Source organism: Petaurus breviceps, unplaced genomic scaffold (assembly GCF_028583685.1).
Source record: "Petaurus breviceps papuanus isolate PSGF00001 unplaced genomic scaffold, PetGlider_PUasm1.0 189, whole genome shotgun sequence".
NCBI classification, from domain to species: domain Eukaryota; kingdom Metazoa; phylum Chordata; class Mammalia; order Diprotodontia; family Petauridae; genus Petaurus; species Petaurus breviceps.
Genome location: NW_027185809.1, coordinates 27,216,697 through 27,242,119, shown reverse-complemented (window position 1 = coordinate 27,242,119; position 25,423 = coordinate 27,216,697). Strand labels below are relative to the sequence as shown.

Genomic DNA, 25,423 nt, shown 5'->3' with positions numbered 1-25,423 from the left:
GCCTCTATATTCTCATACGAAAGTTGCTTATCATGAATACTTTTGCTTCCAGGTTAAAATGTTACAGTATTCAGTTCCAAGAAGTGAATTGTTTGCTACATGTAACATTTTCCCTTCATTTTATTCTTAGTTCTTATTGTCTGAAGAATCTATCCCAGGAAAATGGAACTCAAAGAGCTCTATGTATTCTTATGGTAAAACAACGTGGTGTCTGGGGAAGTCTTAAGTTCAAATTTCAGTTCTGCTACTTATTACTTGTGTGACCTTGGGCAAAACATGCTCTGTGCCTCAGTTTCCTCATTTGTCAAACCAGATGAGCTTTAAAAGTCCTTTTATAGTTCTAAATCTTTGAACTTATGAACTACCCAAAGAAAATGGTGAAACATGCCAAAATTTGTTCTCATTATTTGTACATACTAGGTTCCTGGCATGTGGTATCTGAAAAAAAAAAAGACTCAAATACTATTTAAAAACTGGTCAATTGAGACTTCCAATTCACCAATCCCACCTTCTACAGGAAGTCTTTAACTATCTCTCTTAATGCTTTTCCTTCCTTAATCAGTTCCTATAATGTGGTGCCCAACTCAAATAAAAACAGGGGCCACTAAACCATACACAAGGACTCCTGTCACCTGTGTATTACAGATTTAGAAAACCACAGATTACCTTTATCTATGTTCCATTGATATTTTTCTTACATTTTATTAATTTTGCTAAATCCTTCTCATTTATACTTTAATCTGGTTAGCTCTCTACAGTATTGCTTCGGCATCAAGGACCATAGAGTTTTTGACACCTCTGTCGTATTGTAGTTTGTACTCGTTTGTTTGTGGTCCCTCCATTAGATCGTGAATTCCTTGAGGGCAGAGGCTGTCTGCTGCCTTTCTTCATATCTCTACTACTTTAGCACAATGCCTGGCAAGTAACAGGCCCTTAATAAATGCTTAGTGACTAAGAGGAGGTTCCTTTCATATAGAATTCTGAAAGACTGCAGAGTACCTCGTAACAGTCAAGACCTTGCCCCATACAATGTTCCTCTGGACTTTTTTTTGCACAATATACAATCCTATTGACATCACTAGCTTAAGAAAGAACCAAGGACAGATTAAAACGAATTCTAACTTTCAAGATGTTCAGAGGGTCAAAATCTATATTTAGACTGTCCATGCTCTCTGCTATTCTTTCCCACTATTCATCATCATTTCTACTAGCATGGTGAGTTAATTAAGGTAGAGGAGGGGAAACTCAAGTCAATTAATGGCCCCAGGAAAAGATTCAGGAGAAGCTAAGGAGAAAAAAATAGAAGTAGCAAAGATGATTTTTTTTTTGAAGGAGGGTTAGCCATATTAATTCAAACTTTACCTAGATTAACTTTGACAACAAAGAGCCTTTACAATAATAAATAAAACCCATGTGCTATCTGCAGACGATGGAGATGGCAAAGCTTCCCTCATTCTAAGAAGTAACTGGGCTAAAACTTGGCAAAAGAGACGCACTGGGATGAAGATCAAGATAAACAAAAAGAAGAGTAAATTTCCATCCCTGCTTCAAAAGTAACTGGTCCAAACCTAGTCAGTTTTTCCCTCTTACCAAGAATGGGGAAAGTATGCAACTGAGGGATACATAAGAAGGAAATAAACTGCCTTTTGTACAAGATGATATGTATGCCTCATTGAGTGGCTTTTAAAATGAGAGCAGAGAACATAAGATTCTCTTAAATAATTAAAACATCTAGAAAAAAACAAGTCTACATGAGAGGTAGTGGAAGTTAAAAAAATCAGGGGAGATGAAATTCCAAAGAGGGAAGAAGCAGAAAAAGATGGAGATAGAAAATGGCATGTAGAGGAGAGAGACTGAAAGGGAGAGGCAGGGGAGAGAAGAGACACCGAGAAGGACAGAGAAGACACATAGTCCTTTTACAAAGGAGAAATGATACACTGTGAATCATAGTTACTAAGAGAGAAAAACACACAGTGATTTCTGAAGATACACACACACACACGCACACACGCACACGCACAGGTACTTGAGATCCAGGAAAAAATTAAACGGAGGTCCCTTACTCCTATGTTAGGCTATAGAAATGAGTTTACAATCTTGATGCATGGTATTAGTTTGTTAGTAAGACTTTGGTTCATGTACTCCTTCTGACTCACACTAGAATATATGTCATGGCAATGTCCCAGGCAAGGAAGGCCTAAATTCAGGTCTCGTGTCTAATGCACACTAGCTTGCATGATTCTGGGCAAGTCATTCAGCCTCTCAGTGTTAAGTATCCCAGGCAAGTTATTAAGATTATAAATTGCCAGATAAATGGCTGACTTCCATTAGTAAAAGTAGTTTTCATTCTGGGGGTTCCCTAAACTGATAAAATCATACATTTAGACCCAAACCAGTAATTCTAATAATGGGAAGGAAATAGACATGCCACTGCACTAAGATCTTCTTAGAAATTTATCTCATTTGATCTTTACAACAACCCTAACAGGTAGGTGCTCTTACTTATTCCCATTTTCAAATGGGAAACTGAGGCAAACAGAAGGTAAGTGACTTACATAGGGTCACACAGCCATTAATTGTCTGAGGCCAGATCTAAAGTCAGGTCTTCCTGTCTCTAGGTCCAATGCTCTATGTACTGAATCACCTGCTGCCTAATAATTAATGAACCATTCATTAGCTATTGCAAATATATATGCATGAGGCCTGAACATTGAATAAAGGTTGCAATAAGGAAGAATAATGAAAATGTTAAAGAATCTTCCATCATTCAGGTTAATTCATAAACTGGGGTGAGGATAAAGTCTCACTGAAGTTCACAGTAGAAAAGAAGAAACAAATTTGTCCTGTTTAAACTAGTCTTCTCATGCTCTTCATTATCAAAAGTAATTATATAAGGGAGATATTCATCCTTGAATAGAGATTTTAATACATGAAATTGTTGGCTGAAACTGGCTCAAAGTGTGAAATGCAAACCATATGATCGCAATATACACTCTTTACAAATAGCTATGTCATCAAAACTCTATCTTTTAAGTGAACAATAAATAGGGATGGGAACTAAAAATGTAATTTCAAAGGAATGTGGAATTCCAGGGGGAGAAAACTCCTCTACCAAGGGAGCATGACACCTTTTTCAAGAACAGCCTATGATGCTGAAAGGTTCAGTGACTTACCTTGGGTCACACAAGCTAGTATGCATCAGAGATGAGACCTGAGCCCAGGTCTTCCTTGGCCTCTAGGCCACTACAATATCAGCTATGAATCAACATGAACAATAAGATTTACAAACGGGATTATAAACAAAAAACAAAAGCTATTTTTCCACTATTTCTTTCCTCTTTATGTTGGGGCAGATTGGCAGTGCAGTGGATAAAGCTACCAACACCTGAGTTCAAATCTAGCCTCAAACACTTACTAGCTGTGTATCCCTGGGCAAGTTACTTAACCTCTGTTTGCCTCAGTTTCCTCATCAATGAGGATAATAATAGCATCTACCTCCAAGGATTGCTGTGAGGATCAAATGAGATAATAAGTGCAAAGCACTTAAAACAGTACAGGACACATAGTAAGCTCTATATAAATTTTAGCTATCATTAGTTAGTGCAGGAAAACATCTGGAACTCATCTCCTGATTAGGCATGGCAAGGATAACCTTAAGACAGACTGCATACTATTATGATATTCTTAGGAAGGTGATACACTAAGCCCCCTGTCCAACAGGTATAGCAAAATCTAAGAACAGACTAAATGTTGGGATATACAAATTGTGTAGACAAATAATGGCGAATGCAAAGGATGCTAATTAGGTAATATTCCTAACATGTTAAGAACAAATTGGCCTTTAACATAGTTTTGTGGCTAAGACTGACTACCACAATTTAAGAGAGACTTGGAAAGTGTTCAGAGAACAGTCACTGAGAGTAAAAGGTCAGAGAATTAAAACCTACTAAGGGGATCAAGATCTTAAAGTTCCTTTCAGGGCACAGATCAAGCCCTTCATATTTTTGTAACCCTAGTATCTAACAAAGTACATCAAACAGAACTGAAATTTAATAAATACATGTTGAACTGTTGTGTTGAATTTGTATAGAAGTTTTGAGTAATTGCAACAAAATAAAGAAAAAAAATCCTTGAAAACAGTACGATCTTAACAAGCACACGGTAGCTAAGGAAAAATTACCCCATATGTTTTGAGGAGAAGCCTGAGTAAGTAGACATCAAGTAGGAAAAAAAATCTAGGAGTCATTAGTGGGAGTACAAGCTAAACATTAATCAACAATGAACTATTATTTTAAAAAGATGGCGTTGGAATATACGAAGAACACTTTGAGTATGTTGACACAGTTAAGTACCTTAGTAGAATACTATGTTTGAATTTGTTTATACAAAGTAATTAAGAAATTGGGAGAACCCAAAGATCATAAGCAAAAAAGTGGGTTTATAGGAATGGAAAATCAGAAGAATGGTAGAAGGTCAGCCTAAACTTGAGATAGTTAAAATGTAGTTGCTTTCTTCAAATGTATGAATGATTAATATGATGGGGAGTTTTATGCCATTTGTCTACTTGGAAGACTATGTGAAGAGAAATGGGCAAATTGTGGCAGAAGAGATTTAATCTAGATGTAAGAAAGAACTTCTGGAATTTCAGACTGATTAAATATTGGAAGAAGCAATATGCCAAAGGAAGTGATAAAACATTTATCCCTGGAAGCCTTTTTAAAAAACAAAACAAAAACAAAAAAAGAAAGAAAAATAAAAACAAAACAATGCAATATTTTTACATGTTTTGACTTGGGCAATTTAGCTGCTTAGAAGAAGTAGGTGGCTAGACAAAACGACTTCACTTTCTTAAGCAAAAGGAAAACATTTAAACTGTTGCAGGAGTAATTCAGGTTAGAAATGGAAGAATATTTCCTGATAATGAGTAATTAAACACAGAAATTAATTACCAAGGAGTGCATTGGCTTTTGCTCCAGAGACAAGAAGCCACTGAGGAGCCAAGGTGGTCCCGCGGCGGTGCAGCTGCCCCCAAGTGGCAGCTTCAGCTCCTGGCCTGCAGAGTGTAGGGCGACCAAGCGACCAGTGTGAGGGGTAATTGCTCTTGCTTTAACCTGCTTGGATCTGGAGTGCAGTCTAGGGTGGAGGTCCTGGGGTGTGTGTCCAGCTTGCCAGAGCGTGTGGAGGCTTCGAGGGCACCCAAATAATACCTTTGGCAGCTGAGAAAACCCCAATGTTTGGTAAGAAGGTCCCCTGTCTGGTGGCAGAGTCCAACTGCAGCAAAAAGCCCAGAGTGGAGACATGAGCAGGCAAAGGAAGCAAAATAAACAGAGTACCCCAACTCTAAACTCCTATTTTGGCAACAAAAAGGATCAAAGCATGGAACAGGAGGAAGACAGTGAAGTCAGAACTCCTGAACCAAAAGCTTCAAAGAAAAATACAAGCTGGTTACAGGCCATAAAGGACCTTAAGAAGCAAACAAGAGTAGTGGAAGAAAAATTGGGAAGAGAAATGAGAACGATGCAAGAACATTATGAAATGAGAGTCAACAGCCTGACTGAGGAAAATAACACCTTAAAAAATAGACTAACTCAAATGGCAAAAGAGGCTCAAAAAGGCAATGAGGAGAAGAATGCCTTAAAAAGCCGATTTCGCCAGATGGAAAAAGAATCTCAAAAGCTCAATGAGGAGAATCATTGCTTCAGAATTAGATTGGAACAAATGGAAGCTAATGACTTTATGAGAAATCAAGATGCTGTTAAACAGATCCAAACAAATGAAAGAATAGAAGGCAATGTGAAATATCTCATGGGAAAAACCACTGACCTGGAAAATAGGTCCAGGAGAGAGAATTTAAAAATTATTGGACTACCTGAAAGCCATGATCAAAGTAAGAACCTAAAAATCATCCTCCACGAAGTTCTCAAAGAAAACTGCCCAGATGTTTTAGAACCAGAGGGCAAAATAGAGGTTGAAAGAATCCACCGATCACCTCCTGAAAAAGATCCCAAAAAGAAAACTCCTAGGAATATTATAGCCAGGTTCCAGAATTCCCAGATTAAGAAGAGAATATTACAAGCAGCCAGGAAGAAACATTTTGAATATTGTGAAAACACAATCAGGATAACACAGGATCTGGCAGCTTCTACACTGAGGGATAGAAGGGCTTGGAATATGATATTCTGGAGGGCAAAGGAGCTGGGATTAAAACCAAGAATCACCTACCCAGCAAAACTGAGTATCATGCTTCAGGGGAAAATATGGTCATTCAGTGGAATAGAGGACTTTCAAGCATTCTTGATGAAAAAACCACAGTTGAATAGAAAATTTGACATTCAGATACAAGAAGCAAGAGAAGGGGAAAAGAAATCATATGGAACTTATCAAAGTTGAACTATTTACATTCCTACATGGAAAAACAATAATTGTAACTGATGAAACTCTTCTCAGTATAAAAATAGTTGAGGGGAATAGAAATATATATATGTCTATATAAGAGGGTATATGGGCATATGAATATATATGTTAATGTGTGTATATATGTTTACAGGTATACATAGATAGAGGGCACAGGACCAATTTAATAGGAAGGGATGATACCTAAAAAGTGAAATTAAGAGGTGAGAGAGGAATATAACGAGAGGAGATGGGGAGAGACAGAATAGGGTAAACTATCTCATATAGAAGAAACAAGGGAAAATGGTTGCAATGAAGGGGAAGAACAGGAAGGCAAAAGACACAACCTTATTCTCATTGAATTTGGCTCTGGGAGGAAATGACATACACACTAAATAGGGTGTCTCACCCTACAAGAGAGTAGGGGGGAAGGGGATGAGAGGGGGGATGATGGAAGAGAGGGCAGGTTGGGGGGAGGGAAGTTGAAAGCACCCACTTTTGAAAAGGGACAGGATCAAAGTAGAGAACAGAATAAGTGGGAGGTGGGATAGGAGGGAGGGAAATATAGTCAATCTTTTACAATATATATACTATGGTAATGTTTTGCATAACTACACATGTACAACCTATATTGAATTGCTTATCTTCCCAGAAAGGGTGGGTGACAAGGGAGGAAGGGAATGAATCTGGAATTCAAAGTTTTAAAATCAAATGTTTAAAATAAATAAATATTATTATTAATACTATTTTACATGTAATTGGGAAATAAGATATACAGGCATTGGAGCATAGAGATCCACCATGCCCTACTGGAAAAGTTGAAGGGGGTATGGGAGAAGTTATGGGAGAGAGTAAATTGGAGGAGGGGATATCTTGTGGGACTGCTATTTGGGGGCAGTGGGTAGGGGAAAAATGGGGAAAAATTTGTAACTCAAAATATGGCAGAAATTATTATCCCTATTTTACAGTTGAGGAAACTATGGGTTTGGGGATTGGATCTCTTGTAGCTGTGATTACGTATCAACGTAAAAACTAAAATCTTGGATGTTTCTCCTATATAAAAGAAGCAAAACTTGTTTGTTTGTTTTTTTCCTTTTGAGGGGGAGAGGCAAAGCAATAGGTCATGCAGATAGTAACTATCAAGTGTCTGAGGTCGGATTTGAACTCAGGTCCTTCCTGACTCCTCGACCAGTGCTCTATTCACTGTGCCACTTAGCTGCCCCTGGAAAGCAAGTTTTAATGAAAACTTAAAATAATATACCTGCCCAACCAAAAGCTTTAAGAAAAAGTCTAAGTAAGTTTTAAAAAGAATTTATTTAGATTCTTCTCCCTTAAAAATAAAAATAAGGTATTTTCACTGAAATGTATAGAAAAAAAAAGTTGGTCCAAATGAAAAGGATTTAACATTCTAAGCAAGGAAGAAATGGTGAGCAAATTACTGGCTGGATATATTCCCAAGAAAAATCACTGTGAGCTACCAAATCTATTGTAGACATCTTTCTTTCTTTTCTCAGCCAAAACTCCTAGAAAAAGCTGTCTACCCTTGATACTTCTATTTCCTCTTCTCACACTCCTCCATCCTTTGCAATCTTGCTTCCAACCTCTTTGAAGCAGGAAATTGATCTCTATGAGGTCACCAATGATCTCTCTCTCTCTTTTTTTTTGCTTTTTGGAGGGCAACTGGGGTTAAGTGACTTGCCCAAGGTCACATGGCTAGTTTTTGTGTTAAGTGTCTGAGTCTGGATTTGAACTCAGGTCCTCCTGACTCCAGGGCCGGTGCTCTATTCACTGCACCACCTAGACACCCCTACTAACGATCTCTTAATGATGAAATCTGAGAGGCTTTTCCGGTCTTTAATCCTTCTTGACCTCCCTACCACATTAAACACTATCGATCACCCTCTTCTCTGGGACTTCGAGACATTATTTTTTCTTGGTTCTCCCCTCATATATGTTTCTGCTTCTCAGTATCTTTGGCTGCTTCACTATCCATGTCACATGTCCTAAATGTATATGTATACCCCAAGGTTCCGTCCAGGACCATATCCTGTCAGGGATTTCTAACCTGAGATTCAATGACTTGTGGGTAGATTTCAGAGGGTCTGTCAACTTAGATGAGGAAAAAAGTTACATTTTAATTTTCACTGACTTCTAACTTTAATTGAGAATTTAAAAATTATGAATGAAAAAATACATCATTCTGAGGTCTCACCACCAGACTGTGAAAGGGGTCAATGACTCTCCTAATTGGTTTCCTGACCTCAAGTCTCTCTTCACTTAAGTTCAGTTACCACATAGTTACCAAAGTGTTTTTTGCTTTTTGGAAGAGGGAAGGTAGGGCAACTGGGCTTAAGTGACTCGCCCAAGGTCACACAGCTAGCTTTGTGCGAAGTGCCTGAGGACAGATTTGAACTCTGGTCCTCCTGACTCCAGGGCTGGTGCTCTATTCACTGTGCCACCTTAGCCACTCCCAAAGTATTTTTCTTAAAACACAAGTCTGTCTGATCATGATGTCACTCCCCTCATCAATCAACTTCAATAGTTCTCTATTACCTCTAGGATCTAGGATAACTTCTTACATGTGGCACTTAAAATCCTTTACAATCTGGTCCTAATCTACGTTTTTTTGGCTTTATTATACAATTCTCCCCTGGTCTTCTTACTGCTCCTCATAGATGTACAAGGTGAACTGCTATCTATGTATCTGCATTTTCTGTCCTCCATTCATAGAATAATAGTCTTTCAGTAATTAAAAAAAAATTGTTACTCTGTATTTGATAAACATCAGTTAACATGAACACTTCTGTATGCAAAAAACAGGATGGTTTATGAAACTATAAATTTCTATTACAGTTTGCCATTAAAAAAATCATGTCACAAATTCAACAGGGGTAGTTTTAAAGTTGGCTTGCTTGTCTGTGACTTCCTCTGAACTTTCTTCTGCACTCTGTTGCATTTTTTAAAATGCTTCAATGATTCCTTTTTCTCTTTTTTGACATCACTCTCAATAGACCCAGTGTCCCTCAAAATCTGGCTCCCCACCCCGTTACTGTGTCACCTGCCACTATTCCCCCAGGTCCTAGTGACTCTTTGCTCTGTCTCCTCCCCCAATTATCTTGCATTTATTTTGTACATATCTATCTATCTATCTATCTATCTATCTATCTATCTATCTATCTATCTATCTGTCTGTCTGTCTGTCTGTCTGTCTGTCTGTCTGTCTATCTATCTCTCTGTCTGTCTGTCTGTCTATCTATGTCTGTCTGTCTGTCTCTCTGTCTGTCTGTCTATCTATCTATCTATCTATCTATCTATCTATCTATCTATCTATCTATCTATCTATCTATCTATCTATCTATCTGGTCTGCCAGGGCTGACTGACTTGAAGGCAGGGATTGGTTCACTTTCATCTTTGTATCCCTAATGCCTAACACCAATAGATATTTTATAAATGCTTCTTGATTGATTGTATGCTACAGCAAATATGCTTTAAACTGAATATTTTATATACCTGTATTTGTATTACAGATACAGCCCACCAGCAGTAGTGTGAAGGTCTTTGTAACCAAAGGAGAAAAACCTACCTTCCTTCTCTATATACACACTCCTTCAGGTGTGGACAGTGACATTAATTTGTCAATCAGAAAATAACAGTTATGAAAATGACTGTGCATGGATAATTTAAGTGACGGCTTTTTTCCTTGGAATTTGCTTTATACCCAATGTCAGCCACTCTCTCACGTAATTAAGGCATTAACCTGCTAATACTAAACCTTAGTATAACGATGAAGATCAGATGCAAATACCCACACATACATACATTACATATACACACATAATAATTTTATATTACTGTAGACATATATTCAATGATCTTGAAAATAAAATAGTACACAATGAAAACATACTAAGATTACGAAGACTAGTGGTATCATTGTAGAACTGCCTCTGCAATTTGGAGTTCCAGTTAGTCAAAAAGGTGGAAGGACTGTGGAGGTAATGCTTAGAGTCAACACTCTATGAGGGCAACAGCAGCTTCCCCCTCCCCCCAAAAAGCTCAATCTGAAAAGAAATTGTTCAGTTGACCTAAAGGTAAAGGACATAAGCAAGGTCTGGTGAACCTAAGGGGATAATGGGGGGAGGGGGGAAGGGTTGGATGGAGAAAGTTTGCAAAAGTTTCTGAATTCATTTTCTAGGGGTTTCTTCTTGGCTAAGTGACAGAAAGGGCAATTCAGAGTTTATAACGTTTGATCAGTACAATTCAGTGCCCAATAGTGGTGGGCAAGGGAAGTGTGAAGACAGAAGCGCTCTTCTCAGTTTGCATGGGTGGTTGGCCTTGGCACTGTTTAGTAGGACTAGTGTTATTTAACAATGATTGTAAAAGCCTTTTGTCAACATAGAAAAGCAGCATGCTTCAGGCAAGGTCAGAGCTCAAAGAAGGAGTACTAAACCAAGGAATGACAAATTATAATAGGAAGGAGCCATGCCTTAAGAGACCAATCTCTTATCCTGATCATTAATCATCATTTTGAAGACCTTCTATATTAAAATCCGAAAATGAGATAGCCAATGAAGTGAATGATGCCACTGGGTAATAGATTCCTACATTTCACTGAAAATGGCCTAAAAAAAACAACAACAAAACCAAACAGCCACAAATAACATGACTTTTACCTAGCTAAAAAAGTTTATAAGAATTAATAGATTAACTTAAAAAATAGTTCTGGGAAGTTATTAGTGCTTATGGTTTCTCTTAATGACACTCAGAAATAACAAATACTATGTAATTACCAACCTACTTTAATGTAGTTCTCATGGGATGCCACAAGAAACCTGCAGTACCATCAATAGGGATAGTGGAAAGGAACAGAGCCCAGCCAGAAATACTGCAGCAGAATTTAATCACTATAATTTACTTTTTGTCACCAATTCTCAGGTACAAGCTCTTTCATGCATTGTCAAGTGATCTCCACATTAATTATTGTTCCTGTCTTCTGAGGACACAAACACTCTAATTTGCAGTGATTTTAGCTCTTCCTGCAATGTTCATTTGGTTACCAAGTTCTTTTCTTCTAGCAAAGAATAGCTGTTAAATCTCTCATTCCACAGATCTTTTCCTCTATCCAAATCACAAAGCATTCAATTTATCAAAGTCCTAAAACTAATGGTATTCAACACATCAGTTAGGGTGTTGGGGGTGAAAAAGCAGGCCTTGTCATTGTCCCCTTAAAATTTGTGTCCTAAAGACTCATACTCTTTATTCTTCAAGACATTTTTGTTTTCAATGAATTAAAAGGTCCTTCAAATTAAAAAACTTATCTCTACACAGCTAATATAAAGCAGAATGTTAAGATAATATCTGGTAAATTTAGCACCATCCAAGCATCCAATTAAAATAAAAGTCAAGATATATATATATCTTTTCAGTGGGATTTATCCTGGAGTAGATACATAGAAGCAATTCAATCAAAGCTGAATGGCCCAACCCTGATGTGTTTTGGGTACAAAGAGGTAGCTGTATTCAGCCTCATCATATGCTGATTTCATTCAAACTTTGACCGAGGGACTGGATCTACGATCTCACTAGTGTAAGGTGTTCCTAGTATAGAATTTCTTCTACCAATGCAGATGGGCACCTGCTGTGTAATTTATGGCCTTAGAGAACTGCCTGGGGCAATGAGAAGCTAAATGACTTACCCAGGGTCACACTGTCTATAGGAATCAAGGCCAGATCATTATCCACTATGCTATTATGTCTCTCAACTTATCACTCATTATGTTATTTAAATTAGGGAAAAGTCCTGAAAATTTGGAACAGAGCCCTGTCTCCAAAATATAGCACAATTCTTGGGAAAACAAAAACAAAATATTGCAGTGCTTTAAGATAAAGAATTTTAGGGAAAACCAAAGAAGTAGAAGATGGGGATAATCTTTTGAACTACAGAGAAAATAACCTAACTTGTACATATGTTCTGTGACTGAGTGTGATAGTAATGGCAATTAAAGATTCCCCTGTATTGGCTTGGTTTTCAAACTGATTGTGTTAATACAGGGGAATCTTTAATTGCCATTACTATCACACTGAGTACAACTTAGAATCAGTATGAAGACTGGGAAAGCCAAACCGATACTCAAGAAGTTGTTTTTCTCCTTCTAAAGGATCAGGACACCTCCATGATGCCATGCCCCCATTCATTATGTCCTCTACCAGGTACCTTGGAAAGACTGAGAGATTTGGAGGAAGATATGACATTGCTTAGGCCTCAGATTTCCTCATTTGGAAAATGAGTGGATCAGGTTAGACGGCCTCTCAAGTCCCTTCCAGCCACAGATCTAGCAACGTATCCCTAAGGTTCCCTCCACTTCTAAATCTATGATTCTACTGAGCAGATAGTGAAAGTGATTACTTCTATACTGGTTCAAATGAAAGGTAAATGATTAAACTTACCTGAGTCTAGTGAACTAGTGAAGGATGGGCATAGATAGCTTTGCACTTAATACTAGATAGAACATGACTAAGCCTCACTTAGTAAGCTCTTTCTCTTCATGAGGATAGATGAAGACATGAGACGTGAGAAAAGAACTTGACTATAGAATGAAAGTACAGGGTGGCCCCCTTGCTTCTCTGAAGAAGCAGGGAACTGTGGGTGTGTATAATAATGCACGTCAATTTTCTGATATGTTAGTTTTGAAGAATTTTATTCCATCTCTCCTCTTTATTATAAGTGAAGGTTCTCTGGGAGAGGAGGAAAAAAAGAAATTCATCTATCAAGTGGGAAATGGAAGTGATGTGAAAACAAAAACTATCATTTTTTTAAAAAGAAAGTGAAAAGTGAAAAAGAGAAACCAGTACTAAGATGAACAGTTTTATAAAGAGACTGACAGAGTGGGTGACTTATAATAACGGGTAAAGTCTTAATCTTCGGTTTCTGTCTGAAAGCAAAGGGAGGAAAAGAAAAGTGGCACCTGTTTTGCCCAGCTGAGCACTCTCTAATTTTATTAGGAAATGTAGACTTTTTCACTCTGAGAAGCATATGTATGGACATTTATACTGAATTGTTTTGTGGTTTTTTTTCCCTGTCTGGATCTATGATTTCATAACTATGTGAAACACTCAGGGATAAAACTCTCTTCTGGGATTTATAATCGTAGATTCTGGAATTCATAATCTTAGTATCTGGAAATAGGGTAAGTGACTTAACCAAAGCTACATAGTCATTATGCTTCTGAGGGGGAAGATCTGAATCCAAGTTCTCCTGGCTGAGGCTGTCTCTCTATCTACTACAACATGCTGCCTTTCATGTGTGTCTATATGTATGTGTGGATTTACACACATACACCCTCCCTCTAAATTACTTCATCCATGCTGTTGGATCCCTCCCTCAATTCTTGTGAGATGAAGCTGAAAAAAACTACCATGAAAGCATTGTGTATAACATCACCCCTTTGCTTTAAAACTTGGTGGTTTTATTTTTCCCTGAAAAGGTTTGCAAATAAGAGATTGTCCTATTTTGCATTGTCTATCATCAAATGATATGCAAAATTACTGCCTTTTTTCTGTGATTCTTTAAAAGTGCCCAGTAGCTTGAAATAATGAGCATATTAGGAGAGAAAAATAAATATAATTCAAATACAATTTTAAAAAAGAATAGATGTGTAAAAATCCTCCAGTTTTAAAATGTATTATGATTACAGGACTTCCCATCAAGTATTTTATGATCAACAAGGCATTAAATGAACAATAATATCCTTTACTACATTGAATGCTTCCTTTGATACCCTGCTGAGCTGAATAAAGTAGGCAGTTTCCTTCACTTTTTAAAATATTTGGTAGGCTATGGAATAGAAGGAGGGGATACTAGATGGAGGACTGGAAAGGAAATGATATCTGGAAAGGACCATTACCTTGTGTGAGAAGCAGCATCATTAATACTAAAAGTACTGTTCTCCCTTGTTAAAGGATTCGAGGTGGGCTGGCTCTTGCTATGTATATCCAGGCTCAGTGAAGACTCGGTCTTCCGGTCTGCTCCATGACTCTCTTTTTCTAAGGTTCTATCTGCCATGGAGACAACTTCGCTGGAGCTGTGCCACAGTGGTGTCACCTTTTCCTTTCCGGGTCCTGAGCGTGGGGATGATGTAGCAGCCCCCAGAGATGCTGTGCTGCCATGGCTGGGGCCGTATGAGGTGGTATCTATGCCGCTGTCCGCAGAGGTGCCTTGAAGATAGTTGTAGCTGTTGAGCTCTGACTCTGTGCGATCGCCCTCGTACCACTTCTCATCACTGTGAGCACTCGATGCATTGCTGGAGAGAGTATTGCTGCTGGAGTGGCTTGAGTAATGACTATCAGACTGAAAAGATAAAGCCAGGTTTTCACTCCATGTCTACAAGGAAAGCATAGGTAAAGGAACAAAGCACTACTGGAAGTCTTTTTATAAGTTCTCAATGGATCAAGGACAGTAACAAATCAAAGCTGGAGAGATGGTACCTCAAAAGACCCCCACAATTCCATCCAATTTAAAGGGATCCATGACAAAATAGAGTGTGTACATGTGTCTTTTTAAGAACATTTTTCCCTTACTTGTTAAGAGTTCACATGAAAAGAAAGCATGTTTTTTAAAAGTATTAAGCACCTCATTTAATCTTAAAATAGAAAGGGGATGCCATTTCTAAAGGATTTGTCATTTAGAAGAATTCATTATTCCAGAAGGCCTGATTACTCATAGTAACCTGAAGAACAGAACAGATGAAAGACTGGCTCCCAAATAAATTTCACTTTCCATCAGCCTCCAAGTCCCCCATATTTAGGAAGCACTTTCCTGGGAGTGACACCTTCCCATTTGATGATTTTTACTCATAGAAGCATGTCCTAGGCAATGGCTATGTTGTTTAAAAGGGGCATTTTCTAGAATCCATAGAAAATCATTTAATTCATTATCTAGAGAAAAGGAGAAAGAAGAAATGAGATTCAAAATACACATGCAATTAAAATAGTGTTTCAATTAAGATAGGTTTCTGCTTTTTGGTGGAGATGAAAAGTAGGCTGGGGAGAGAAGGAAACATGCATACATTTGTTTAAAGAGGGACACAATACATTCTTCACTTGGCTGATGTCATGGGGAAGGCATTTCATTAAGGGATAGGTCTATCTTCCAGAGAGAATTGGTGCTGATTTAAATCACCATACATATCACTAATATATGTTTTTCCTCCAGGGTGATGTGTTTTTATGAAAAGGAACTGAAACCAATTTAGACTAAATTGTAAATAACCGGTAATTGCTTCTCCTTTCAGCAGCATTAGCAATGGCAAAGCTAGGATTTGAACACAGACCTTCTCATTCCAAATCCGGAGCTCTTTCCAATGTACAAAGTTCATAAATTGGCCTTGAGAGATTAAATATTAACTACTTAGATAAAACTCACATTCAATTAATGGAGAATTGACTATCCTTAAAGAACTTTCCAAAATACTTTGAAAATCCTGGGTATTTCACAAATGTTGATGACTAACAATGTGGCTGAGTTCCCACTATAATATGAAAAAGTGTGAAAATGTATCTTGCTCTATGACTTACAGGAGTAGAAATGTAACTGGAAATGATACTTTTAATAGTAGAACTCTTTGCAAATCTCATAAGCTAAAACTTCGGAAATTAACAACTTTAAACATATGAATTCATAATGAATATTTTACTGTAATCAACATTCCCATAGGTCCTTTATTTATTCTAAATGCCGGAGCCTAAATCACCTATTCAACTGGATGCAATATATTTCCATGAATGCATTTACTGTTAGACTTCACTAAGGCTTTAGAAAATTGAAAAGGTAACAAGAGTCCTGCTTTGATACCTTTTTTACATTCCAACAAAGAAATCCTATCTTAAGCTGACTCTGCAATAACATTTCTGAAAGGTATTGAGTCTCTGAGTTATATAAAGATAACCCTGGCTAGGAAGTAAAACGTTTCAAGGACTCTTACTGTCTCTTAAGTTAACTTACATGCCCTTGTTTGTTTGGTGACAAATGAACAACTGGATCCTGCCGCATTAATCTCCCGCTAGGACTCTCTCGGAAAGATGGCAACACCTTTGATACAGCTGGGAGGTGGCAAGTTGGCTCTGGAATATAACACATGATATTAGGCACAAGCACAAGTTAAAGGCAAGAACATGGGTAACATATGAAGACGGTTTGGCATTGTATCTCTCAGTGCATTGATCAGCAAACTTGGAACTTCAGCAATAAAGCTTACTGAGAGTTGACATAATAGACAGCATGTCAGAAACTGAGTGGTTGATGGATAAAGCTTGCAGCTGGTGACGGTTTGTCACATCAGACACAGTAGCATAGCCAAGTACCACCAAACCAAAAAAGAAAAAAAGAAAGAAAAAAGAAAAAGAAAAAGGCCATGAGCAACAGGGCAAAGTTTGTAATCCACTTTTAGTTTGGGGGATATATTTAGGATATATGGATTGGATTTAGGAAAATAATTGTGACATTGGCTAACCTTGCTTGAACTACATTACCTGGACAGGCATGGATGCAGTTATATATTACTTACCATGGTACTTTGGAAATATTTTACCTGTATATTCATGCTGCTCGAGGACAAAAGAATTGAAATCCTGAGGTCCTCTATAACTGTAAGCTAGGCACAACAGAAAAGACACATAGCAACTAGTTTACTTCAAACATTGGCTTCCTTTTGAACTCCAAGTTGGTATTAAGTGGGGTTCCAAAGGTAAAAGATCAATTGTTTATCAGTATTCTCTTTAATAGAATATTGTCAAAAAATGGTACAAATAATACAGAACTTTTCCTGAAGGATTAAGGCATTTTGTGATCTACTCTCTTTACTGCTCTTCTCAACCATTTCTGAAAGACGAATGGCCTAAAAAAAATGTTACCCAAAAAACCCTATCCTATGGACGGATCTAGTCAAGCAAGGATGATCACCTTCTTTCTGCTGTTCAGATTGGCAAGAGGAGTTTATAGCCCTCTGATTTCTTTCACAGTAGCACATATTCACATACAGAGAGAGATGAGGCAGACAGGAAAATCTTCTAGATATTGTGAATTAGTGAAACCTGGGTTATGAGAGAATGCCATTCTTGCAAAATTGGGCCCATAACTGACTATAGCTATACCTAAGTACAGATGAGGGAAAATTATATTTCATTATGTAGCTATTACTTCTAAACCCTCCCTATTATTATTTGTACTTTTCAAGTCCCTATGTTCCCTTTGAATATGACAGGCGACTGTTTGTATGCCATGAACATAATAGCTCTTAGAGATCTCAACTCTCTTTTAAGTTGCAAGCCCAAAGAAAACCTTGAGTTTTGGAATGAAGAGAAGATATCACTTGTATGTATCCCCTCAAACTTCAATGAAAAATTCCTTTTCTTACAGACATTAAGACAGATTCCTAAAAAGTGTGTGAAAATACAGTTTACTGAAGTAATAAACAGATTACCAAAATCCTTCATCAGCATTAACTTTAAGGTTTGATGTGTCAAGTAAAGCTATGGCACTGAATTAAAAGGGACATGAGGAAAAAAGACCAAATCTAAGTTTATGTGAAAGAATAAATATAAATCCATGAGGAATCTCATAATGATCCTTATTAGTTTCAAGATATATGCTCCATCTCCCCCTCCTTACTTCCATCCTCCCTTGATTTTGTAGATGTAGGAAGTATGGTTTTATCACACAAAAAGTGCCTGGTCTGCTAGCAACTTTGCTCAAAGCTTGAACATACCCCCCAGAAGCTGCAAAAATAATGCTGAACAAGGGATCAGCTTCACATGTATCGTTGCCATCACAACAGTATCAAACATATGTAATTAAACTCAGTCTGTCAAAAGGAGAACTGAAGATCCATACAATCTAAGGTTTTTTTCATGTTAAGAAGGGGTAAAACTGGGGATGGGGGAGAGAGTGGAGAACAACAGATGGCTTCAGTAACAAGGCATAGCACGCTGAGTTTCTGAAGTTACTGGAATAAATCATATCTTCCGAACCTGAATTACATTTCACTTCATAAACTCCCTCCCACCCCTCCCCATCCCATCTTCCATTATGTGTTAACACAATTATGTGAGGACAGTAATCAGATATAGCATAGTAACAAGAGCTGCTTTTTGAGTAATGATAAAACTATGAGTCTTCAGCTTATAAAAAGTTAAGCTTTTTTTAACCTTAAAATTTCCTTATATCACATCCCATATTGATAGTGACTCTGCCATTACTGCTGATGGGACAGGAAAGTAAAATCTAGCACCCCAGACCAATGCCAGTTCTGGTGAAACAACTTAACAGAAATATTTGATGGTAAAAATAATAATAAAATAAAATAAATTTGTGGCTTGATCTCACTGGTACCAACTTGTGTCATTATGTCATTGTGAAACAACTACAATGTAGATATAAGGGAAGGAATAATATGCTGAAAATTCCACATGAGAGCTTAATGATGCAAAGTTGTTGTATGCAGCTGTTCAATGCTACTAACACATTTCCTTAGTTAACAGCTTAATTGTAAAGAGCAATGAAAATGTACTCAATGGTAGAAAAAAGTGTCTAATAAAGTTACAGGTTTATTTAATGATTTAAATCTCTGGATTTTTTTTTCTATTTTGTACTAGGATTTCTTAAAAATTTAAAAGAAAACCTATAGTTCCAATACATATATATGACATATATGTCACCATCTGGAAAGGCACACAAGGAAATATTAAATGAACTAAGCAGAAAGTAAAGCAAAAAAAAGGAAAGTGGCTTACATGTATGTTTATGGTTCAGGTGACTATTCCTGGTACTGAAGATGCTGATAACTTACTAGTCTATGTGTGTATCCTAAGAGTAGAGGTCTCAAGCAAAGACAGCCTTAAAATCCTTTGTATTTTACTCACTGCTTTCCGGGAAGAGTGTCTGGGACCATCTGCCAGGGACCTGATTCTAACTCACTTTAATAAGTTAAACTTCTACTTAAAGGCAGGCAGAGTTTTTACTTCACTTTTTAAAGAATCATCTCCTGGATGCCAGTCACTTTTGGTGACCTTCATCTTGTGGTGAGAATAATTTTCTTTCTATAAAAATGAATGACCTACCCATCTGGTCGGCAATGCTCTCCTCACTTCGCTGCCAGCTGGGTGTGACTTTCCCACTGCCACTGATATCCGACTGAGTGTTCTGCCGGTCAATGGAGGCTGGGGATCTGCGGCTCATCCCAAACCTAGGATCATTCCCCAGAACAAAAGCAAAGATTTCATTAACATCATATACAAAGAGAAGGTGGTTATGATGTGATGTCCAAGAATGTGAGGAAAATGGAATTATATATGTGAAACATATCTATAGCTACATATGTTAGACTACTGCTCTACCTGTAAATAAATATGCCATACTGGTACCATGACCAATAAACAACAACCATTTATGACCATGACTTCTAATTTGAACTAAAAGATAAAGTTAAATAACTGGGTAGGCCTGCTTTTCAAAACCATCAAAATAAAATTATGGAAGGCTGAATATCCTAAATATAAGCAGCGAAGTGGCACAGTGGAGTGTTGGATTTGAAGTCAGGAAGACCTGAGTTTGGATCCTGCCCAGGGCACCTAATAGCTGTGTAACCACTTAGCTCCTTTCAACATCAGCATTCCCATCTGTGAATGAGGATGATAAGAGTACCTACCCAACTGGGTTGTGTGGATCAAATGAGGGAAATTACATAAAGAGCTATGCAAACCTTAAAGTGCTTTAAAATGCTAGTTTTTAAATTTTAAAATATAAAATATATTTTAAAGTATTTAAAGCCAACTTATATTTAAATTCAGAACTCAGAGAATTGCTTTCCTAATGGTTTCAAGGACATGCCATAATTAAGTATAAGATTATGGTTTAAGTCTATTTCCAATGGGGCAGGTTTTCTACCTGTATTAGGGCAAATGAACCTATAAGGTAATAATAATTGGTAAATTAATGAATTAAGGTACCGCTGATTTCTTCCTATGTGAAAGATAATCATATAGTTCAAAAACAGCCTTATTTTTCTATTAAAATAGCAACAAAGGAAACTTTCAAATAAGCTTTAATCCTTCCCATGAAATGGAAGAATATAAAATCCAAACGTGGTTGTGGAAATGTACAGATTTACTTGTGTTATAATGACTTTAATGAAAGAAGTTCATCTCCTTTAAAAGAAACAAATGAGAAATCTAGATAAGAGAAGCACCAAAAACACCATAATTAATGCATCCACTAATTGTTTTTTATGCAAGAAGAATCTTCAGCAGTACATATAGCATCAGAGCTTTTGCCTGATTAACATTTTCTTACAGAGGATAGTGTATTCATAATATGGTTCCTGCCCATCACAGATTTAGGACCAGAAGGGACTTTTGGGATTTTCTGGTCCAGAAGTTCTTACTGAGGGATTTATGAATTTTTTGAAAATGGATTTTGATAATAATATTCATTCTAACTGGTTTCATTTGTAATCCTCGATATTTAGTTTTATGCATTAAAAACTACTTTTTCACAGCCTTCTGACAACTTACTCCTTCTCCATATACTCTGTGTGATCCAGATGCCCAGGTCACTTTGATCTGCACAAGATACCCCATCTCCTGACTCTGGCCATTTTCAGAGAATTATCTCCCTGCTTATCTCTATCTCCTGGCTTTCCTGGCTTTTTTTTTTTTTAATTCTCAGTCAAAATTCCACCCCTTACAAGAAGCATTTCCTCTTTCTCCTTAATAATAGTAGTGCCTTCCCTCCAAGACTGGCTCCAATTTATCCTGTTCACATCTTGTGTGTTCATAGTTGTTTGTATGTTCATTGCTCCATTAGACTGTGAACTCCTTAAGAGCAAGGGACCATTTCAAAATGCCACTGAAAAGTAAAAGCAAAATTATACTATGTTAACTCATTCTTTTTGGGGGACCAAAATTTGCATCAAGTCACAAACAAAAATTTGAATCATTTCACCAATGAAAAGTTAAATAATCTTCATTTGTGACTTCATTCAAAATGTACATTTTGAACACTGCTAATTGCAATAGAGTTGACAGTTTCAGAGCTGGATGTGTCTTGTTTGAGTGGGCGGCAGCCAAACAGTCTAGGTGTTGAGTTCTTCGTATCTCAAGTGCTCAGTATGGCGTCCAGATGTGTGCTAAGCAGTCATTTATTTACTTATTATTTTTTTGCCTTTTTTTTGGAAGGGGGAAGGTGGGGGCAATTTGGGGTTAAGTGACTTGCCCAAGGTCACACAGCTAATTTTGTATTGTGTCTGAGGCTGGATTTGAACTCAGGTCCTCCTGACTCCAGGGCCGATGCTCTATTCACTGCACCACCTAGCTGCCCAGAAGTAGTCATTTATTAAATATTTATAGAATAGGCATTATTCTAAGATGGGAAACAGGTTTCTCCAGACTGCCAAAAGTGTCCATGACCAAAGAACTCCTCTTCTAGTTTAACTACTTCTTACAAATGATGAAAGAGGTCCAGACAAGTTTATTGCCTTGGGATCATACAGGTAGTAAGTGGCAGAAGAAGGATTTGAACTTTCCCATTATACTATACAAGGTATAACAGATAATGTGGCAACTTTCATTCGATCTGAAAACTCAGTCTTCTGCAAATTTAATAAAAGTGTTTAAGAAAAGTTGCTAACAAAGGGCTCAGTACATAGACTGTTTGGCTACCACCTACTCAAACAAGACACATCCAGCTCTGAAACTGTCAACTATACTGAAATTTGGCAGTGTTCAAAATTTACAAGTCACAAATGAAGATTATTTAATTTTTCATTGGTGAAATGATTCAAATTTTTGTATGTGACTTGATTTGAAATGCAAATTTTGGTCCCCAAAAAAGAATGAGTTAAACATAGTATAATTTTGCTTTTACTTTTCAATGGCATTTTATGAATTCTACCAGTAAAAGATTGTTCCTGAAAGTTGTAGATTAAAGAATCCAAATCTAAGTATAGATTCTCTTGTCTCCTACAAGGGTTCTTGAACTCTTTTGTGTCAAGAACCCCTTTGGTACTCTAAGTATATGGATGTATTTTCTGAATCACTATTTTAAATTTGTAAAATAAAAGTCATAGACTTTTGGGATACCCTGTAAAAAGAATTGCAAAGGAACTCAAACTGAAAAATAGTTATAAAAAAATTAATGAATCCCAGGTTAAGAATCCTGCCCTGTACTGTTTTAAATAGCATTCTAAGCAAAAAGAGTTTTCTCTAATTTTTAAAAAAATAAACATGTTCGAATTTGATTTTACATTAATATACCACAATTCTTTGAAGAGCTAAAATAATCATATCATTCTGAATATTTTCAATATTCCTGTTAAAAATATAGGATTGGTAGGTGGACCAGCAGAGTCAGAAGGTGAAAAAAAAATTAGTCTTTTCATTCTTAATGTACTATAGATATTTACTGGATCATAACATATGCTGATATTGATCCTAATTTGTATGTACTTTTGATTGTTTTAAAAGTAGTGGTGAGAAGTCCTATCAAGATTTAGACTCAGTGTTCCTGCTGCCCTTTCTTCTCTGTGTGCCTCTCTTCTACACGCCAATCTCCTGACACAGGTGAAAATTCTTCTTTGCCTCTGCCAGTAATGCCAGGTGAAGACTAGAAAGCAATTTTAAGGATCATGAAATCATAGGAAAGAAGTAAAATAAGGACAGGCAGCATTCAAAGAGGAGAGTTAGACCTGACTACAAGGAAAAGCTTCCGGGATCCCTTCCTGTTCATATTCTGTGACTGATTTAACCTTGGGCAAGTCACTGAACATCACTGAGTTCAGAAATGGAGGGAAACTGTTTGGTTATCTCTAAGGTCTCTTTTACCCTTTAAATCCCCAAAACTATCTGGCTCAAAGAAGAATCAAGTTTAGGGCCCTGGTCTTATCAGTTAGTCCCAACAAGGGAACTAACATCCATTAAGTCATAAAATGCAGAGATACTATTTTGAAGGGAGAAAAAAAAAAAGATATTATCAATATAGTTGGTTTAGAGATTAAATGCTGAATCAAATAGTTAAGAAATTCCTTTAACAAACTGCATCATACAGATTTCACAAGATTTCACCAGTATGGAAGCTCCCTCATGGATGCATTGTTATTTATAGTCAGAGACCTTCCTGGGACAAGAAGGACAAGGTAAATGACTTACATAACAACAAACAGCTAGCATGTCAAAGGCAAAACCTGAATCCAGGCCTGATTCCAAGTCCAGCCTCCAGTCAATGTGCCAGGTGGCCTTTCATTTGAACCTTATTATTTATAACAGTCATTGCAATGGGATCATTGTTCTGTAGATTTTAGAGCTGGAGGCCATATAATGCAGCTGATTAATTTCTGGTGAACTCTGTCACAACTCACAAAAAGCACCCTGTTTTCATGTTCATTTATGTTAATCACCATCTTAACAATTAAGTTGCAATTAGCTCTTTAAAAAGAAAAAATGACAAACTAGGCCATTTTAAACCAAACAATTAAAATAGAAGAGAGCAGAGAGAGAGTAGAGAGAGCTCAAGGTGTAAGTAATGAGATAACCTGCCTTGAAGCAACACTGGTATCTTGCATAAGTAATCCTGGGCAAGTCACTTAAGATCTCAGAGCTGTAGGCAATTCTCAAGAAGCAGAGAAGGTACCAACCTGCATTGGAAGAGTTCCCTAGGAGTCTCCTAGACCAGTAAAAACAGAGCTCCAGTCCTTACCCCACAACTAAAATAGAAATGTTCAATACTGTATATTGTATGGTTTCATTAATACTTATTCTATACAATCGTTTGAAAAGAGCTAAAATTTGTTTCTTATTCCCATATTAATGAATAAAGCACTCATTTCAAGCAAAAGGTACAGTCTATAATGGCTTGCATGACCTAAGAAAGGTTTTGTAAAGAATAATTCTAAAGTAAATAGAGATGAAAACTTTAGCTCTTGTGCTCAGTCTGTGACTTCTTGTGAAATGTCAACAAAATTATCAAAGAAACACATTCACATAGTAAAAATGTACTTAAGAAAGGAATTTTGGGGGAATAGAAACTTCAGCTTCAATAAATGTTTCACATGGTTTAAGTTCTCAGTAATATCTCCAAAAGGGAAATCATAGCAAAAACTCTTTGATAATTATCTTTTACTTTTTTCCTTGGGCAAAAGATAACATGTAATGTTACTGCTGCTAATTACTTTCCCAGCTTCAGAGATTCCAATTTATTTATTTCTTCACATTCTTGGAAATTGCCACCCGCTTAAGTGTTTTATTTTATGAGTCTTACCCAAAGGCAAATAATGGCTTTCAGGTGGCTCAGTGATTTCAAGAAGGAAGAAAGATGTCAGGGAAAGGTTACAGAAAACTTGCAACATTTGAAAAGAGCAAGTCAGCATCTGGGATGTAAATAGCCTTTATCTACTTCCACAATAATGCATGTTGCAAACAATGAGAGCAGTTCCTACTAAATCCACCAAAGAACTTAATACTATGAAGAAATGTGGCACATGAAATTAATCAATTTAATGAAGTGGATGAAGTTCAGCTCATGTGATAATTCAGCATTCCCTGAGTATGTTAGAGACTCCTGAAGGGTAAACTTCTTAAGAAGAGGCCTTAAGCAGACATCAAAACATTTTCCTTTTTGGAATATGAACCACGTGTTTCATTTCATGCTTAACATATGCATATGTGCACCCATATATGTGTGTGTCTACACACACACCCCTGCTAAAGTCTGATTGCCTTATTGTGATCTGGGTTGCTGAAGGATATAATAGTGTAATATAAGTGCTGTTGGGTCTTAGCAGATGGAAGAACTTTTAGTATGGTATAGAGAAAAATAAGACATCTTGTACACTTCACCAAAAGTCCACAAGATGATGAATTTTTTTGAGTCACAATTTATGTCTATTAAGGTTCTGAAGGATTAAGTCCTGTGATGAAGGAAAGAGCACCCACCCTGATGAGGCTGGATTTGTACTTAGGTCCTCCTGACTCCAGGTCCAAGAT

At 37.0% G+C, this 25,423-nt stretch overlaps 1 protein-coding gene across 7 annotated transcripts in view; it reads right to left on the bottom strand.

Moving 5' to 3' along the window:
- SIPA1L1 (signal induced proliferation associated 1 like 1) overlaps window positions 1-25,423 on the bottom strand; it is a 367,706-nt gene that overhangs the window by 35,357 nt on the left and 306,926 nt on the right. For 5 of the 7 annotated variants that reach the window (XM_069092084.1, XM_069092083.1, XM_069092086.1 and 2 more), the window contains 4 exons: window positions 19,508-19,632; window positions 16,981-17,043; window positions 16,395-16,513; window positions 14,299-14,741 (listed from right to left, as the gene is read on the bottom strand). In XM_069092084.1, the coding sequence (XP_068948185.1) occupies window positions 14,299-14,741; window positions 16,395-16,513; window positions 16,981-17,043; window positions 19,508-19,632 (750 nt within the window). The remainder of the gene's footprint in view (window positions 1-14,298; window positions 14,742-16,394; window positions 16,514-16,980; window positions 17,044-19,507; window positions 19,633-25,423) is intronic. The other 2 variants (XM_069092087.1, XM_069092088.1) reach the window with 1 other exon arrangement.